This window comes from Sparus aurata, chromosome 7 (assembly GCF_900880675.1).
Source record: "Sparus aurata chromosome 7, fSpaAur1.1, whole genome shotgun sequence".
NCBI lineage: Eukaryota > Metazoa > Chordata > Actinopteri > Spariformes > Sparidae > Sparus > Sparus aurata.
In genome coordinates, this window is record NC_044193.1 from 20,662,963 (window position 1) to 20,682,499 (window position 19,537).

The window sequence follows — 19,537 nt, forward strand, 5'->3', positions numbered from 1 at the left end:
TCAATATCTGCTGTGCTTATTATTGGTTGCCCCCCTTCAAATTTGTTTGGATCTGTTTACACTCACCGCCCCCCTCACAATGCTGATTCTTTTTTTTTTTTTTTATCTGATGCACTGTGCAAGTGTCATTATGAGCTGACCCACGTCTGAGTGTTACCGCACTAACAACAGATAATAACGGCTTTGTCACCACAATCGTTTTCAAGTATTTTTTTCTCACAGTAATCATCTTCAGAACAAAAACACAAGTATAGATATGTAAAAAACTTCAAATCGTCTTTTATACTGCAGTATTATTTCACGATTGAAAAATACAGTAGCTGCACCTTGTTGTTGGGGTGTAGAGGACGAACAGAAATGCGCATGCCAGGTGTGACAGAGACAAACAAAGATATATGGAAGAGATTCCCTTCAAATCTTTTTCTTTTCTCTCCTTTATTCATTTGGAAGGAATGCAAGTACAATGTACAACAAAGACACAGCACCAAGCAGTGGAGAGCAGAAGAGATGAAGCTGCTGTCAGAGGAGGAGGAGGGCGCTGTACAGAGAGGAGAGGGCCAGGTTTTAAGGGTCAACCAGAGGTCGTCCAATCAGACTTCAGCACCAGGTGTCTCAGCCAGCGTCTGCAATTAATCACAGTCTGGTTATTACTTGTCAGACGTCCACGGGCAGGCCTCTTCTGGACAGTGGAAGGGAAGATCGACCTCAAACGTTGATCCAAGGATGACTTGGATCATTTTGCCCCCTTCGTGAAGAATGTCAGGGAGGATTTCTGCTGCTTCTTTTAGGTAACCGGTGCCCCCCCTAGTGTACCTCAAGCCCATGGTCATTAACTACTTTACATCTTCACAATCCACCAAACGGCACCAAAGATACACTACAAGGTATGCATGGCTGCATTACTATTTTTTTTTTCTCTCCATCGTCCAGTTTGACACCCACATCCATGACTAACATCACTTTAAAAGGATTTTTGGAAACACAATGGGAATTACACAACACATGTGAACGTTGACGGTAAAGTTTAGTGTCTGAAAGCCAAAATTTTAACCTCTTTACCACCCCTTCATAAACCTGACATGACAGTTTTAGATGTTATTCTCAGTCGAATGAATTTGCAGCTGCGTATGCTTCCGTTTGTGTATAAAATATGAGAGGAGACATAAATTATGCAGGTCATGTCAAAGACACCGTCGTTAAAGGGAAACCCTTGCCATGTCAAGTTCATGCGTTTGACTTTTCAGCACTCCTGTAGTTAAAAGTGGCTTGTTCGTATAAAGTTATTTCATACAAAATCAGAGTTTGTACAATTCGACCGCCTAACTATACGTCTATGGCGCCTCTCTAACATTCATGTACCAAATCACACACAACTACTTCAAAGTTCAAAGATGCTGATCCTAATGTGGGTGTGACTTATAACACTGTACTGTTGGAAGGGCTCTGCTGCGTAATTCTGCAGGCTTTGTTGAGAGATGGAAGAAAATGGGTTGTACGTTAAACAGCGGGGGATGGGGGGGTGGTGGGGGAGCAGACTGATGTAAGATGTGGGATGTATTGAACAGCACCAGCAGCTTGAAAATGTGCGGGAGAGGATCAGGGCCAGTGTAAAAAAACATATCTTGCGTTCTGGCTTCTTTCTTTACGACTTTAATCTCAGAGTAAAAGACAAAAGAAATCCGAATTCTGAGAAAAAGAAGCCAGAACTCTATTAATTCTTCTTTTAGTGGCCCTGAACCTTTTCCTGTAAAAAAAAGACAGGGCTGTTAACAGGTTGTAGCTGAAGAAGGAAACTGTAGCCATTGTTGTGACATTGGATCTTGTAATTAATGATTATATAAATTAAATTTCACACTTTTCCTGGTGAATATTCTTCATTTCCTGTCAGGAAGCATAATTTCCTTTTTTTTTTACATTTCAGATATGAGATTTAAGATTGTGAATAATCCGGTCTTTTTACGTCTTGGTGATTTTTTCCCCGTTCCTGGGTTCCTGGATATCCATCTTTTTTATGAGGTAATATCCATGTTACTCAATTACAATTCAATAATGCAGGAAATTCTCATGCAAACATTATCTCGAATACTAGTTTTAACTGATGCAGCAGCCCATTCTGGGACTTGAACAAGGGTGTGAGCCTACTCTATAGGACTTACTACACAAAGTGGTTTTCTATCCAGCTGCATTATGAAAGCATATCTAAGAAAAAAAAAAAAAAGAGAGAAACTGGGCTCATTCTGAAACATTAGCATGCCCAAAACTATGTCTCCACCATTTGAATAAATACAACAGGTATACCGTGTGTATTAACAGCACCTAACATCCACACACACACACACACACACACACAAGTTTCTCAGAAAGTCTGATCAAAGTCCATCGCGATGCAGCGACTCAAATCGTATCCTTCCTCATATGCGTCATTCGCACATCATGGTAGCATACATTTTACAGAAAATCGTTAAGGTAGAGACGGAGAGGGAAGTGCAGTGATCAGACTAGCTCTCACAATTGGATGCATAACTCCAGAGGACCTGCGTGACGCTTTCTCCTCAGTGCGTTCTCATCGATCAGTGTGATGACTATGGCTATGCAAAGGTTTAAACTAAAAGTAGGACTCCCTCTGCTCTCGCCAAAGCCTGCTTCTATGGACTCTACCAGTACTGGAGCTACATGTAATGGATTCTTTAAACACACGAGAGGATTATTTCAGCACACACAGCAGGGATCAGATAACATCATGTTATTCAGTACAGCAGGACAGACATGTAGAAGACATATGCACATGAACGTCTTTGTCTCATATTCCAAAAGAATGAAACTGTCAGCATGACTTTGGATTATTCCACAGTGTGAATGAGTGCACAGATTATCTAAACAAACCCCTCCTGCACTGACTCCCCATGACCTTTGAGGAATAATTAAGCGAGTGTTTTGAATGTGGAGGCCCTGAGAGGTTTACAGGGAATTTAGTTGGATTATCTCTTTAACTGGTCCAGATGTTTGGACTTCTGGTGGCGCACTGTCGACCGATCGAGGTCCAGGCCAACTTGCTGGATGTGACTGGTTTCAGTGATGAAATGCTTGGATGAAACTGAAAACAAAACACTTTAAAAAGAGTCTTTTCATGTTGTGTGAATGTGCACAAGAGGCTCCATTTGAGCGCCACTGGCAGTAATCAGTCGGGGATCGTGGGTGGCAATTTTCAGATACTAGGGCACTGACACTTCTGGTCCAAAGGGGGGCACTCTTGTCTCAGAAAATCAGGACTGTAGGAGAGAAAGAAAAGAAAGTCAACTTGTTAATACCCCGGAGCTCAATGGGAGGAGTTGAGAGGCTAAAGTCTCAGCCAGATATCTTTATTTGGAGTTAAGATGGCACCACGTACCTCCGATGCACCGTGTCGATCCTCAGTGGATGACTCTGTTTCCCTGACAACGACTGCCTTGGTCACCTGCATGTCGGGATGCTGCTGCTTGGCTTCTTGTATTGCAATAGCCAGAGCCTGCATGGAGAGGAGGAATCACAGGAACACAGGCAATTAAAAAAAATCCCACTTTTGGAAATAAAAACACAAACAATGAAAACAAGGTGTTACTAGCTTGTAAAAAAAAAACAACGGAGCGTGTGAAATTAGTCTAAAAACAAGTAACATTTATCTCACTGAAATGCAGCTTGTGGGACGAGATTTTATGACGAGAATTTAGAGAAACATAATTTTTGATATATGTCGTTTCATAGATTGTGACTGAATACCAGTCCGGTATCCGAAGGTATCCTTTTCAGTGTTATCATGAAATTCAATGTAACACAAACTAATCTCTAGATAGACAGATTTTTCTACACAAGAACATGTAGGTCAACTTTTATGAATTATTCAATTAAGAAATTATCCAGTTCGAGCCTCTGAACTGATGTGATCCACTGCTCGTCTTAGTCTCACATCCCTGTAAACTGAATATCTTTGGCTGACTAGATCGATGAATAAGACTTTTAAAGATGTTCCCCTTGGGCTCTGTGAAGGCATAATAGGCATTTAATAGTTTTTATTTCTTTTTATACTTCTAATCTACACTAAATACATTTAAAAAATTAGCCCATAACAAAAACAATAATTAGTTGCAGCCCTGAATTTCTTTGTATATTTCACTGATTCACTGAAATGATTTACATACGTTGGCAGATGTTGATCTGATCTGAAGTCAGCGAGTGTTCCCAAACATACATGCATACTCCCGACTCACTGCGTCGCAATTGTTAAAATCGAGTTCTTCCACAAAATACAGATTATAAAGATATCCTGTGTTTCCCCTAAAACCAGCAGCCTGTAACGACCCTGCACACGGTCCATTTGTCAGTCTGGTCTCACCTGTTCCTGGTCTACATCATCATCTCCCGTGATTATGATTCTCTTCTCGATCCTAGTCTCCGAGTATCCTCCTTTCACCGTCTGCAACACACACAGTGGCTTTTCTTTTAATAGCCTTCAGAGACAGGGTCCATATTTAACTCTGTTTAGACAGAAGAGATGAGAGGCCTGAATTCACATGCTGCTGTTAAGTTTTGCTTCTGCTTCTTTACCTTGGTGACATGGGTAGTTGCCGAGGTAACGTTCTCAGTGACGAGGATGGGCGACCCTGATGCCTCCCTTCCAAGACTGCCCATGTGCACCTGAGAGAGCATAGCAGCTGTAAGCATGAGGCAAACTCTGTGAACACTCGGTGTGTGCACATCATTACAGACAGTCAGGCTCATAATCATAAACCTGTGTGATTTGTAAGTAGGTTTGAACCCAGGAGAGCCGAACGGAGTGTGCTGCAGGTTGAGTTAAAATTGGACAGGTCCTTCTGTTTGTACTCACAGGGGAGACGCTCTGTCTCGTAGAGTAAGAAACTTCACTCAGGCCAGATATACCGTGATCCTGAAACAGACAAATCCAATGAGGTGACCTTTTCAGTCGCAATCAAGCTGCTTTTGCACCAAATATTCTGTTTCATCTAGAACATTTCTCACTGGAAAAATCTAATTAACCTGGTCTGTGAACTCCACAATGGTCGTGGTGACCTCCGACCCGTTCGGCTGAGTCTCCGTCCTCACATCCGTCTTCCTCACCATGGGTGTGGGCATGACGTCACTGGCCTCCCGGCTAAGCGGGGTGACGGCAGAGACGCGACCAGCTTCCCTGTGCGAATGATCTCTGTCCACTGACGACGACGCCGGCACCGACCTCTTTGGTTTTTTGGGGACCACAGGCTGAAGTGAGGAAGAAAAAAGGAGGAAGATGTTTAAGCTCTTACACCTACAACATATGAGCCTCGAGATCTGTTTTTCTTGAGATCAATGGGAAAATAGGGATTTAACTGATGTAAGCTGAAAACACTTTTATGAAAACGAAGGCATTTATTGAAGCGTCTGATGGACAATGTGCTTTACGCTCAGTGATTAAGAGATATTTTCCATTAGAAAAAAGATGGAAGAGGAAAGCAAAACCAGCATTAAGAGTCTTTCTTCATGACTAAGAGGATTCAACTCTAAATGCACCGCCTGTCAGAATGTTTTATTGCAGACGCTGATTGCGCCCTTTATATTGTACAGCTTTCTGACAACGCCAGACAAACGCATTAAAATCTGTGACAAACACTTCGGGTGTGATCACACCTTCATTTTTTGTTTTCATTTGAACCACAGTGTAAATGATCTATTTATATGTGTTTCACTGACGTTACCACTGACCAGCTTCTGAACGGGCAAACTAGAAACTTGCACGATCTTATTAACAGCTCGTTTTGGTCGGCCTTCTTGTGGGTGGCCGTCAGTCACACTTTGTTAAAAGACTGTGTAATGCTCAGAAGTGGATTTGGTGGTGGTGAAGGACGGAAATCCAGTCCCGCTTTGTGTTGTTTTGCTCAAACACTTGCCGAATTTATCTCCCATGTGCTTCTAGTTAAAGTTTCTATATCAGGTTTAGCACGATAATAAAGCAGCAAACAAAGATACCCAGTGAGCCTTTTTCCATTGGGGAAAAAAAAAAAAATGATAAAAAAAAAACCGTCTGCGGTCACGAGTGGAAAGGCGTTCTGAAGTGGTTCAAAGGAGAACATTTTTTGTTGTTTGAACGTCCATACTTAGACAGTAATTCAGCGTGAATACTGGCTTTCAACTAAGAAATTAGAAAACTGACGACGGACTCTTTACACATTGTATAAGATCAAATTTGTCTTTACAGCAAATCCTGTAAATTGACGGATTTCACTGCTGGAGTAAGGAATTCAACCATCGACTGCTCTACTGGCCACTCTGTTTCAACACGACAGCCACACACACTCCAATAGCATGAAGCTTCATATTCATTTCTGCAGCTTGTGCACTTTTCCCCACCAGTTTATTTTACTTCTTTGCATAAAAGACTCATGATGATGACTTAAGATGTCCTGCAGGCTTCTCACAGCCTCTATATCTCCGTGTTTACCACATTCACTTTGAAACATGAAAGCCGTTTTAAATTATGTCTGAATGACCGCATTTAGCCCACGAGTGCAATATGACTTTGGAAAAAAAAGCTTAAATGTAAATGATGTTGTCTCTGTCCTAACCTACAAATGAACAAATGATTAACATGATCGCACAACTTTGTGCGTTGTGACACGCTGATGTTGTAAACACATTTTATCTCAATGAAAGACGTCTACGATGTTGAATATCATAATAGATATCACCCAGCAACACTGAAATCCTGGTTGGTGCTCGGTAGATTCATCCTTGTGTGTCATGTTGTACTTTCCACTTCCTATGTCTCTCTGTTCCTGCTCTTTTTCAGTCACTCCTGTGTATTTCTGTCTGTGTTTTTTCCCTCACTCTTTGTTGGTTCGTCTGTTTTGTTTCTTGGTACCATCTTCCTGTTGCGTCTTCCTGCATTTGTCGTCTTGTTATTCTGGTGTTTACTTTGCCTTTTGTTTGTACTTAGTTTGTTTTTTTGCTCGTGGATTGCTCCTGTTTTGTTGCCTGACTTTCTGCCTGCCCGTTGTTTGAATTTTTCTAATTTTGGAGTTGGACTTGCTTTGTGGTTTTGCATTGGCTCCTCACCATTTAGCTAATTGTGACAGTCACTGGGTAATGTGGAGTAATGGCATCCGTGCATTAGAGCTACAAGCTGCTGCAGGGCTCCAACTTGACTCAGAGCTGACTTTTCTACATGTTGATGCTTCATAATCTCCCCGTCTGTTTTCATTAGTGACTGGCTGCAGTAGGCATGACACCTATTTGTTCCGCAAACATTGCAATTGCTAGATATTGCTGAATGTCGTATATAGCACGTTTTTAAAACACTTTTCAGGTGGCTAAAAACAGAAAAGTACTTATAACGCTGAATCTATGAGCTAATCAAACTAAAAGGATAACGTTCTCTACACACATGGAAACAGTACCTGCCCATGTTTGACCTCTGGTCGGACTTCTTCAGACTGGATGTGTTTGGCTGGAGGGCTGCTGCTGGCTCCTCTGGACAGAGGCGCGGACACCAATGGAGGAGGTGGTTCAGAGGGGCCCTGCTGCTGGAGATAGTCGATGCCGAAGCACAGACCCCCATCAGGTGACAGATCCCTGTCTCCCAGCTCCGACATGCCCCGGGAGAACTCCTCCATCCCCGTGTGCAGGTCAGTGAGGACGGTGAAATCTACTTCCGCCTCCAAGCTGGACGTAGAGCTGACCGTGATGCTGGAACATTTACGCTCGATGCCCAGGTGGGTTTCCTTCAAGTACAGGATCTCGTGGTCCTGGTCGTCCTCCGAGACGGAGCCCAGGCGTCTCTCCCACGGTTCCATCTGCAGAGAAAGACACAGAAACATGAAATCAGTTAAATTGCTCAGAATTGAACATGCAAGCCTGTTTTCCAATAAACACAGATATGAATAAAATCTTTAACAGCAGCAGGAAACATTATAAATCAGATTGACATATTGTGTAATATTAGCAGTAACAAAGATGGCCTTTTAATGAAACCAGAACAGCAACATCATTTCCACACTTCGCATATTACCACAAACATGCTAATGAAAACATCTTGAAAACGATGTGTTGAACAACTTATTGTTTCCAAAAATAGGAGGAAAGCAGTAACGAGCCGGGTGAAGCTGAGAGAGGAGAGACTCACAGAAGCTTCGTGGAGAGGCTCCTCATGGATAGCAGGTGTGGGAGGTGTCTCCTATAGAAGAAAAACAAACGGCAAAAAAAAAACGTTGATATGAAACAACTGGACCATGAGTGAGTGTGTAGACATTACAACTGCAAACTGTGATACATTTCTTCAACATGAAGCTAACATGTGGCTAAATTGAATCAGAAAAACAGAGCAGGAAAAAATAGCTTTCTGAAAGATTCTGAGGAACGACGTTTCTAATAGACCATATTCACACGGCGGCCATTTTCCTCTGACGTCACGCTCAGGTCGGGGAAGCTCAAATGCCGGGATGATGTTATGCTGCTGTGTTCTAGATCGCAAATCGTATAAACGTTGCCAATCTGACACTGTTTTCATTTCAACGATTCTCGATTGATCATCAAAGAAAGAGGTGATCAATATTTAAATCTGGAGTAACATATTCCAATGTGAAACAATATACTTGGCATTATCAAATATGTTGTTTTACTTAAATCATCATTTCAGCTGCTGACCAACTGTAAGGCAGTGAAATGACGATGATTTTTCAGATTCCCTTCGCTTATTCGACTTGTAACCTGGCAATGCAGTAGTACGAAAATTGAGCGTGATGTCAGAGGAAAACGGCCATCTTGGTCCGTACTTGCACTTTTTAAACAAGTTGTTTTCAGACTGGGTGGAGCTCAGTGCAATATAACTTACAAAAATGTGTCCCCCAGACTCCAGGGCTCGTGTTAAACTTGCACAATAAACACATCTTAGAATTCCCAGAGTCTGAAAAGCTAAAGGCTACCTGTCAGAAGCATGCACAAAGGAGATACTTCACACGCTGACATCATTAAAATGACTGCAAGTGCTCTAGAAAATGCCATGCACTGAGAGGTTAGACTTTTCAGAATCCCTTGCAGGAACGAGGTATTCATATTCGTAAATGCAGCGTATGAATGCCTGAGCCCTGAAGAGGGTTGGCAGCTCTGCAGCCTGTGATTACATCTAATCGCCTTTTTCATTTTCTGCTATCGCTACAGAGGTGCCAAGGCAGAACATTTGGATCAAATGCCCTTCTCAGCCATTTACAGTAATAAAGGATCTAAATTATGTGAATAAGAGGTTTCAAAGAAAAATGGTGGAAAGAGGTCTTGGGCTCCTTGCAACAGCAGACACCTTTATCCCGTGAGGATGTTGGAAGGAGAGACCCGGGTGTTAACGTGACAAAGTTTAGGTGAGGGCAAACAAGGGGACGCCTGAAGCTTAAGCATTGTGAACTTTGCTTAAAGGCCCGCAGCGTTCTGAAAATGGCCAAGCAGATGTCAAGCTTTTGCGGAGGGGGGAAAGCAAAAAGCCCTCTGGGCCAATGATGCGATGCGGAGGAACGTGATCTTTTGCTTTCTCATACACAGCCACATGAGTTCTGAAGAATGTGTGTGTGATTTGTTTGGGGGTTTTTTTGGGAGAGGGGTATTTTTTTTGATGGTGAAAAACAAGATCGACATCGCCTGAAGCTCATGCAATGTTTTTTTACTTTCCGATGATGGACAAACAGGTTGGGGGGGGGGGGCAGATGGTTTTACCGCTTGCTTCCTCTTGGCTGTTTCTTGGCCGGGCATCCTGTGGTGAATGTGGCTGTTATCCAAGTTGCTCTGTCTGTCTCGGGACCACTGCGTCTTCAGTGGGAGAGTCCGGGGGGGAGCTGTTGGGAATCTGGAGCCTGAAAGGAGGCTCTCTTTGAACTCCGAGTTTTGAAAATGATCGTCGTGCACCATGCCTCCTCTCGTCCAGTGACTTTGTCCCGCCGCTGGCTCCTTCTTGATCTGCTGATGTAGAGCCTGCTGCTGATACGACGTCGCGGCTTCCTCGCGGTATCTGGCGGCACCTGCATTTTCCTTGACAACTTCTGTGGCAGATTGCGCTACGGTGTTATCGTCCCCTCTCCTTCCCGACTCACAGGATCCATCTTTTGATTGTGTCATATGTACGTCCCCAGTCGCTGCGAAGACGCCTCTTTCGCACTGGCTTTGAGTTTGAGGGTGTGCACCTTTGTTCTCTTTATTCAAAGACTTCTTTGATCGCTGCGGCTTGAGAGGCACTATTTTGGCAACCTCTGAGTGCGAGCTCCCTGTTTTGCTGTAATCTCTCACTCCTGTAGGGCTCTGGTCTTCAATTTTCTCACAATGCATCGCGTCACTCTCAGTTCTAGCGTCGTTGCCCTGTGGGAGAGAATCGACAGCCGCCGGAGTTTCAAAAGCCTTCGGTCTCTCTCGATGAGGCTCATACTGACGGTGCCTCAGATCTCTGCTGATCGTCGCGCTCCTCTGTTTGTCAGGTGGAGATCCATATCCATTTTCGTGAAAGACATTCCCCCCTAGTACAGAATCATGATGCCCGTTAGTTGCTACCATTTCATCCATCGGGTTCACGTCAGTTTGTCCTGTTTTTTTAAAGTCAGTTTCCTGTTTGGGAGACGTTCCGGGTCTAGTTTTTAAAGAGTCCCTGGGTGTTTGACAAGTGTTCACATTTGCTTCAGTCCGGGGCATCACAGAGAACGCGCCTCTACCCACAGAAGAGCTCTTGCTCTTTTCCAGTTTAGAGTCCAGCGCTCCTTCATAAGCATCCTGCTTGTCAATCAATTTGGTCTCACTCGTTGCCTATGTTGACATAGAGTAGACAGTTGCATTAGCCTAGCTAGATATACTGCTCTACCATTTGTGATGCCATTGATGCCCCAATTAATGACTGTGGAGTGATTAAGTGGGGGACCTACGACTGTGCAAAGATTTTAGGATGTTTGTTCTGATTTTCGGCTCAGTGGAATCAGAGGAGTAGACAGATTGGGGAAAGGTTGACCGAAACAACATTTATAGAAGATTATAACAAATAGAGACTAATTGTACGAAGTAACTCGGGAATGGGACGTCGTTCTTACTTGTTTACGCTCGGGGGTTCCTCCAGGAGGAGTAACTGAGGACAGGCGTTTCTCCCTCTGGGCCATCTTGCTGTTGGGCTGCCTCAGAGCCCTCTTCAGCTCGTTGATGCTGGCCTGGTGCTTTTGTATCACATCTTCTGGCTTATCCAGGAACTGCTGCTTACACGGTGGAGGGCACAGCAGGGACACAAACTGACATGATCTCACTTTCTTTCATTCTAGTGGCAGTCATCTGTAGATATTTTAAAATCTGATGAGGGTGTGGTGTGTGATTGTCTGCTTCCTGTTTTGTTTTTCCCCTTACTTTGCTGAATGATGAACTAAATGCTGTATGATGACCAGAATCAGATATAGACCTCATTGTTTACAGAGTTCCTGAGTTTTTTTAATAGACATTTTTTCCATAGCTGTGCAGCATACACATTCAGTATAAGGTCTGTAGGTTTAAGGGGAAAGGTCAGCCCCAAAATCAAGAATACAGATTGTTCAACTTACCTGAAGTGCTGTTTATCCACCTACAGTTCTGGTGTGTATTGCAGAGTTTTTGAGACAAAGGCCTTATCTTGAATATAACAGACCTACATGGCACTCTGCTCATGGTGCTTAAAAGAGATACTTTTTTTCCCCTTTCCTTCCATGTTTTATAGGTTCTTGTGCATGTAAAAGTCAGCACAGAGAGAAGCTCCTCTCTCCCACAAAAAACACCACTCCTGAAATGCCTCGCCAGTAGCCCCGCCTTTAATTATGTGACTTTGTGACATCACAATACATCACCATGTCAGACATTCACAGCTAGTTTGGCACGTAAGAATTAATTCAGCTCAGCTGCTCTGTCGCTGTTATCTCAGGCGTATCTGAGCTGACCAATGAGAGGAGACTGGTTGATCATGAGGGGGGCCTTAAAGAGACAGGAGCTGAAACAGATTGTTTCAGACAGAGGGGGAATACAGAGCTGCAGCACTGCTCAGTATGAGAAATACAATGTGTTTTTGAACTCCAAAGCATGTAAACCTCTTCTAGTCGTAACCCAAAATAAAGTGATGAACCTAAAACTGAGCATAAAACGTCTCCTAAAAGGAGACATGACCTGGTTACTCAAAATCCGCGTCAGCAGTTTCAAGTAAGAACTATTTTCTCTCTACAGCATCAGGAGGCATGTATCTACTCATGGACGAGAGGCTCGTGCTTGTGACAGAGCAGAATTTAAACATTAATGGCGTCCTCTTTAGCCTTATTCTTTTTGCTGCTTTGAGCATCGCGAGTGCCATCTAATCTATTATATTTAAGAGACATCTCCATGGCTAATATCTACAAAACACAGCAACTCACACCAAAACATGAGGAGAAATAAGTTTCTGTGATTTTTGAGTTGAACTGTCAACTGCTGCATCTTGCACATTATAATAAACAACAATTTGCACTCTGCCTCAGTGAGAACCTAACCGTCTTTGGAAGATGAAGAAAAAAGTGTCAAACTCATTGACACTGTAATTGTTTGTACTGTAAGTCTAGAAGTGAAACAAAAAAACACTTGAACTGAGGAAAAAAAGAGTTCAGAAAATATAAACCTGACATGCAAAACTATGACATTGCATCAAAGAAAGTGGCGCTCCGCACAAAACACACGAAAAAAACAGCCTGAATGTTTCAACATGAACTCCATCGCTGTCGACGCTGCTCTAACATTGGGTGACAGTCACAGTTACAAATAAGAAATCACAGCACGCCTGATGAGGGTCACACACAGCACATGCCAAATAGAGACAGGCAGTACCTCCTGTTTGTGCCGAGGGGTGGCCAGATCCTTGTCCGACAGACGAGGGAGCCCGAGGTGGGGCAAGTGACATGAAGTGAAGGGTTTTGAGCAAAGCAGGAGGGTGGAGGATCGGGGTGAGGGGAGGTTGGAGAACAGATGCGTGCAGAGACAAAGAGGTAAAGTGCTGCAGGTGAGTCAAAAAGGCAGGCGGCCGGACGGACAGACAGACAAACAGAAACAGTTGACATCGTTGGGGATTCATACTAAGAGCCATTAAGCTGTTTAATGTTCTGCCAAGAAGACAGGGACAATCCATTTTAGTGTCGGCCAATTGATAATTAATGCACTCTCGTATTGACTGAACAGAAGTGCTTGGAGAGGGGGATTATTCCCATACTTCTTCATCCAAAGGTTTGGTGAGAAGGCATTACAAAACCACAAATGAACAGACCGTTTAGTGGCTAATGCAACGCCACCATTTCCTGCAGTAGTTAATAACACATCCACACAAACGTGCACAGGAATAAGACGAGACTAGATACACTGGAATCACTTGAACCATATGAATAAGAAAATTATATTAATGTATGCATCTGTACGAGTAAATCTAGAAAGGCCGTCGCATGAAAATGATTAATAACTAAATAATTTCGGCAATATGTCTACGCATCTCCGCCGCAGCACCAGGAGATCTGTCGTCTGGGGAACAACCAATTCACTGAATTACCAACAGCGCTTAAGGGCCATCTGTTTATCCTGTTAAAAACAATCAATCCCTCTAATTTCACACAGGGACACTGTTAAAGAATCACAAGTGTGAGCATGTGTTGACGAAAAAAAAGCAGGAAAGCGTCTGCCACTGGAGTGCTACGCTTGAAATCACAGTGGATAGAAAATCTAATATAAATTTCCACAGAAACAATTTTTCCAGCGAGCGGACACGCAAAACGAAAAGAAAAGGCCTGTTTATCAGACGTTTTTGTGTCCATTCTTGTGTAGATATATTCATGCAGTTTCCATGGATAATACTCGGTAGAATCCAGGAAGTCATGACATGAAAAAAAAAAAGTAACATTCCCTCCGGAGACAAACAATCAAAAAAAGGATAAGTTGTGTTTAACAAACACAGAGTATGGGTGCACGATCTGCAACAACCAAACGCCACACACACAGACACTGAGGTCCAAGGCCAAAATACCTCTGGTTTTGAGTCAATAGGCGAGCCTGCCTCCTCACCCTGCAGGAGAGGAACGGGGTCAGAGAGAAGAGAGCAGAGGTCAGCAAAGTGTGTTAACATAACAGCAGGGTGGAGAGAAGAACTGTTAGAGGCAGGATGCTGGGTAGGAAAATAACATCTGCAGCAAACTATCACGTTAGATCTTTTTAAGAGATGGAGAGAAAAGAGGAGTCATACTGAGAAGTCTGAAGAGGAGCTGAAGAAAGGGGAAGTTGGGCCAAATAGAGAAGAAGTAGAGATGGTGGTGACAGTCTTAAATGAAAAGGAATGTGAGGGAGAAGGATGGAGAGCGTTAGTTAGAAGTTGAGGGATTTGTGCGACTTGGGGAGCAACGACTGCTGTGTATTTCTTTAAATGAGCCAAAAGAGCTTCTTTTTTCTGTTTTGTTTTACTAAGGATATTTCATCTATTAGGTGAGTTTGATGACATTGCAAGTTGTGTGGGATCATGGGAGTTGTTGTCCTCATTGTTAAATGACCACCACTGCTGATGGTAGAAATGTTCATGGACAGGGTAATGGAAAGTTGTATTCACATTACATGTAGTCATGTTTATTCACAATGGAGCAGCTAGCTAGCCAGTTCACCGATTTATTTTTCGTACTTTCTGACATATTATGTGTAATTTATCATTTATTTACAGTATATGTTTTTGTCTGTGTTTTCCCAGACGTTTAAGCATCTAAGGGGGGGGACTACAACTACTGAGTACGGGGCCAAATAAAACACAAGGTTACCTTTGATCAAATCGCAGACTTCTCTGGGTCTGAACATTGTTGGTAACATTTGGGTTAAAGGAGCGGTACGTAAGATTTTAGTTGAAAACATTCAAAAAATTAACTACCTTAACTTAATTAATTAACTTAATTAACTTAATTAAATTAAATTAAGAAAGTTTGACAGTGTTACATCTCATAACTGTGTTGCAGAGATGTTTACTGAAGTTAGCATGCTAACCAGCTAGCCCCGGCCAGTCAATACACTCCCCTGACGCTCCGAGCTCCCAGTCAGGGCCGCCAGCTTCCGGCTAACTAAGCAAAGTAGCTGATGGCAGCTACAGCTAGCAGTTAACAGGTATTCTAGTGAGGTGCTGCCCCCCATTTGTTTTGAGTATAAATTAGACAGACTGCCAATTGCCCTTTTAATGTAAGTACACAATTTAACAAAGTTATAATATTGATGTAGTTGTTTTTGACATTTTCATGCGGACATTTTAGATAGCATCTCTTTATTTAATTAACTGGCTGTGGCTCAGTGATCGTAATTCATTCACACTGGGAGCAGGTGTTTGCTTTTTGTTCTAAGGCAGATTTGTGTCTCTGAACAGTGTCCTATCCTCTCATCTTGTACCTTAAGCTCCAAAGTCTTGGTGGGCGTTGACATGTTGGCACCCTGAGTCTGCCTCTGACCCTGATCTTGGTCCTGAAGGTCATGCTGCTCCAGCTCCTGATCCGTGTACTGGTCCTGGTCCTGGTCGTGATAGTGGTACTGTTCGTGGTCCAGGTCCAGACTGCCCTCTTGGTCCAGGTCTTCTCTCGACATGAACTGTGTGCGCTCACTGGAGCTGCGCTGCGACAGCTGGTCCATACTGTCGCCCAGGGCTGAGGCTGGTGAAGTATGAAGAGAGGAAAGCATCAACCACCTGGACACCAGTGTCAGATATATCACTGGGCTCTGCTCCAGAATGAAATCACAAGTTAAATATTGCCTTCACTTCTGTTTTTTGGAGAGAAATGTCAGCCTCTGACAACAGAAGGCTGTCAGAGATTCAGTAGGCACTCCCTTTAAAAGTGTGTGTTTGCATGTATGTTTTTCTCTCCACCCATCAATCAATTTTTTTAAACCTGGTTTTATGGCTCTCTTATTGCCACATGAGATTATCACCAGTGTGGAGAGTGGAATAGACCCTTTGCTTGGCAGACATTTTGAGTTGGTGAAGCAGGAAAATCATCAACTCCATTCCATTTAGACAAGCCCGGTGTGTGGCTCTGGTAACGGCGTGCTCACTCACTGATATGACTTATAGGGACACTAAATGGAATGGAGCCCTCGTTAAAGGTTTTGGTCACACCTGTGCTGTTCCTGCTTTGGCAAGTCAAAATGACTGATGTGAAAATGGTCAATAGTCGAGATTCTTACCTCCATCGATGCTCCGGGGCAGCAAGTACCTTTTGCTAACGGACCTATCGAACTGTGGGGCAGGCCTGTCAATCAGAGCGCTGGCCTGTCTGGTCTGGGCTTGGGTCCGCCCGCTGTAGCGGAACTTGGAGCCAATCACTAGGAAGCCCTTGGGAGGCGGCTCCGGGGAAACCAACCTGCAGGAAGGTTCAGTTTGTGTCAATCTACCACGAATCCTCCTTGTTAACAACTCTCACTTAACACATAGCTGAATTTTACTGGTCCCCAATTTCCTAATAATTCCCTGTGAAGTTTCCTGAAAACTACAATGTGTATGATTTAGGGGAAATAAGGAGAGTAAAGAGTTGTTGTTTTTTCATTGTTTTAGTTGGGGATTTGGGATTCCCTTGAAAGAACAGCTGAGACATTTCAGTTTGACATTTTGGAAAATATGCTATTTGCTTTCTTGGCAAGAGTTGTATGACAAAAGATGCCACTCTCATGTCTGTGGCGTAATTTTGAAACTACCACCAGCTGGTTAGCTTCAAATAGCACAGACTGGAAATGGGGGAAAACAGCCAGTCTCATTCTGTCCAGACTGAACAACAGCCAAACTCCCAAACCATCACCTCTGAAGTTACCTCACATCTTGTCCTTGCAGTGAGGCTGCCAGCCAAGACTCCAGGAAGTTGCCATGCCCGGCCAAGAAATAGCCTGGCCCCACAAAACCACAACATATAAATTTGGCACTTTTACACTTTGGTGTTAAACTGACAGGATATACTGTGTTCATTTTGAAGCTTTAGAGGTGCTGGTAAGCATAATTTGTCACCTTTAGAAAGAGCCAGGCTAGCTGCTGACCTGTTGCAAGTTGTAACGAAGCTAACTGTTGCCTTGCTGCTTGTACAGATGTGAGAGTGGTATTGGTCTTCTCATCTGAGTTGACTGAAAGGACTCTCAAATATTAATTTAAACCGACAGAAGTAATCAGTTATTATTGGAACACCTGTGGATTTCTCGGCTGGCCTTTAAAGTTAAGCCGCAATGTTGCACTCGTGCTTTTGAACTGTGGAGATCAGGAGCAGTTCAATAAAACAGAAAATAAAAAAGGAAGTCAGATTTATCTTTCTACTAAAGTAGCCATGTGCAGTAATACAGCAAAGAGAGGATGCATCGAGAATCGTGCTTCAGAATCATAATCCAATCAAATCTTGAGGCTGCTAAAGATTAACACCTTTAGTCTTTGCAGTCAAGTCAAAAAGAATTGTCAGATTCTGTTTCATTTATGTTTGACGCAGCGTCCCAACTTTTTTGGGGAATCAGGGCTGTATGCGAGTGTGACTAAAAGGGCCTACAGCTTACAGGCGTTAATTGGAATTGATGAATTACAACTGTCCGGTCTGAGACAAAACGCCTCCACTTTCCCTATAATTATTAGCAAATGATCCTATCCTCTTCAGGCACCTTTCTTTAAAGGCTAGACTGCACAAATTATTCCAGGGAGGAGATCTGCAGAAAGTCCATGCCATCCTTCTCTCTAAGTTCACGCTCTCCCTTCAGGACTCGCTTTAATGTACATGAGGATGAATACAAATAGCTACAAGCATCAATTTGTTCCAACAGCTATCAGCTTGTTAAATAAATAGGCACTTGCACTTACTTATAGTACGCTGAAACGCACTTTACCTTACCCTAGACTACACCCCAGTGCCATCTGTGTTTTACGATGATTAATCGCTTCCTCTCGAGGAAACTGCACAGAACTTCGGGACCCGTGAGGGAAACGTGTTAGCGTTAATAGTGAAGTAATTGCCACAGCTGCATTAAGAGTGAGAGCTATCCTGTGCGATGTGTTAACACTTTTCATGCAGGGACAGAAAACGGTGTGTCAGTCTGTGGATCGGTGAGTCCTACCTGAAGAAGGTGTGGTGCTCAATGCAGACCTTCCACAATCGCTTCGAGGCCCGGTGGTTGGGCAGCTTGAAGCCTATGGTGCTCTCAAACTGTTCGTACTGAGCGGTGAGGGGAAGGGAGTGGAGGAGGAGGAAGAAGAAAAGGAGAGTGAGGGGAGCGAGTGCGGGGAAAGATGGCGGGAAGGTGGCAGGGTAAATTGTGTTTACTCCGCAGCAATGGAAAAATCAATGTTGTTTTTTCTGTTTGGAGATATATTCCCCGTGTGTCTTGCTGCCACGTCAGGTGGATTTTCCATCTCTAACCAACCCACAAATTAGACATTCTCGCGCTCGCTCCATCAAATGCTCAGCGGCGTGAACAGAAAAAGACGCTCTCGGATCAATATGTTATTAGCAATATAACAGGTCTTTAAACATTAAGATGGTCTGTTCACGAGAGAAAAGCCAACTTTTGTTCCACGTACAGAAAAAGCTTCTTGGGGACAGTTTAAACTAAAAAGAGCTTTAAAAACACAATGACGACCCTCCAGGCAAATTTGAAGTGACGGCTGACTTAAGAGGATAGATGTGCAGAACAAAGCAGATGCACAGAACGGACTCGCTGCCGTTCACTGTGAAGATGTCAGTGTCAGTCTAACAGTGGATATTAAACACACTGCACATGCCCCGCAGGCCAGAGAAGAAAAAAAAAACACAAAAAAAACAGCGAATCATAATAATTTTCAGAAAGTATTAAAATCAGAGCGCACATGATGTGGCTCAAACATTTGCAAGTAAAATCCTTGATGAAAAGTGCAAATCCTCATGACTGGCTAATCACTTTAAAGTCACCGTAGAGGAGGAAGAGGAGGAGAAGAATGAAAACATGACCTATCAGCCTAATCTTTAAGAGCTGTATCTCCGAGGGGCTATAAATACTGTCTGGAAAGAAAAAAAAAAATCCTCCCCGTCACTTGTCACATGGCACGCTGCAGATAAATCACAGAAGTAACACTTTTATCAAACCATGAAATGGCTATTTATGCTGCTCGCGACGTGTCAAGAGAGACAATAATGTAATTTTAACAACTGCGAAACCATGAAATGGAAACGTGGGGCTGGCTCTTTTACCAGATCATCCTTTATTCCACGTGCATCTGCTCTACCACAGTGAGCCGTTCTATGGGGATTGTACATGCAATAATTGTGCAGTGAACTCTTCAGTCAGGCAAGATGCAACAGACAAGATCCTTTTTTATTTACCTCTCCTGGGCGAATCTTGATGTAGAAGTTGCTTCTTTTATAGGAGATCTTGAGGATTTTTGGCCAGGCAAATCGATTGATCCGTAGGCGGTCTCGGTAGATGAGCAGACCGTTGGCGCTCACGCCGAGCATTATGTCGATTCCTTCTGAATCCTGGTGAACACAGAGCATCACCAAAAGCTCTGACAAAAGGT

At 43.3% G+C, this 19,537-nt stretch overlaps 1 protein-coding gene across 4 annotated transcripts in view; it reads right to left on the minus strand.

Moving 5' to 3' along the window:
* Positions 1 to 259: 259 nt before the first annotated feature.
* LOC115584480 (band 4.1-like protein 1) overlaps positions 260 to 19,537 on the minus strand; it is a 50,155-nt gene continuing 30,877 nt past the window's right edge. Inside the window, exons 9-23 of one of the 4 annotated variants that reach the window (XM_030421933.1) lie at positions 19,344 to 19,496; positions 18,103 to 18,200; positions 16,210 to 16,385; positions 15,421 to 15,677; positions 14,033 to 14,071; positions 12,853 to 12,882; positions 11,079 to 11,234; positions 8,150 to 8,200; positions 7,425 to 7,820; positions 5,032 to 5,253; positions 4,862 to 4,921; positions 4,582 to 4,671; positions 4,370 to 4,450; positions 3,389 to 3,505; positions 260 to 3,269 (exon numbers count right to left, since the gene is read on the minus strand). In XM_030421933.1, coding sequence (XP_030277793.1) covers positions 3,264 to 3,269; positions 3,389 to 3,505; positions 4,370 to 4,450; positions 4,582 to 4,671; positions 4,862 to 4,921; positions 5,032 to 5,253; positions 7,425 to 7,820; positions 8,150 to 8,200; positions 11,079 to 11,234; positions 12,853 to 12,882; positions 14,033 to 14,071; positions 15,421 to 15,677; positions 16,210 to 16,385; positions 18,103 to 18,200; positions 19,344 to 19,496 — 1,932 coding nt within the window. In that variant the 3' untranslated portion in view covers positions 260 to 3,263. Of the gene's footprint in view, positions 3,270 to 3,388; positions 3,506 to 4,369; positions 4,451 to 4,581; positions 4,672 to 4,861; positions 4,922 to 5,031; positions 5,254 to 7,424; positions 7,821 to 8,149; positions 8,201 to 9,100; positions 10,801 to 11,078; positions 11,235 to 12,852; positions 12,883 to 14,032; positions 14,072 to 15,420; positions 15,678 to 16,209; positions 16,386 to 18,102; positions 18,201 to 19,343; positions 19,497 to 19,537 lie in introns of those variants that run through there. The other 3 variants (XM_030421929.1, XM_030421930.1, XM_030421931.1) reach the window with 3 other exon arrangements.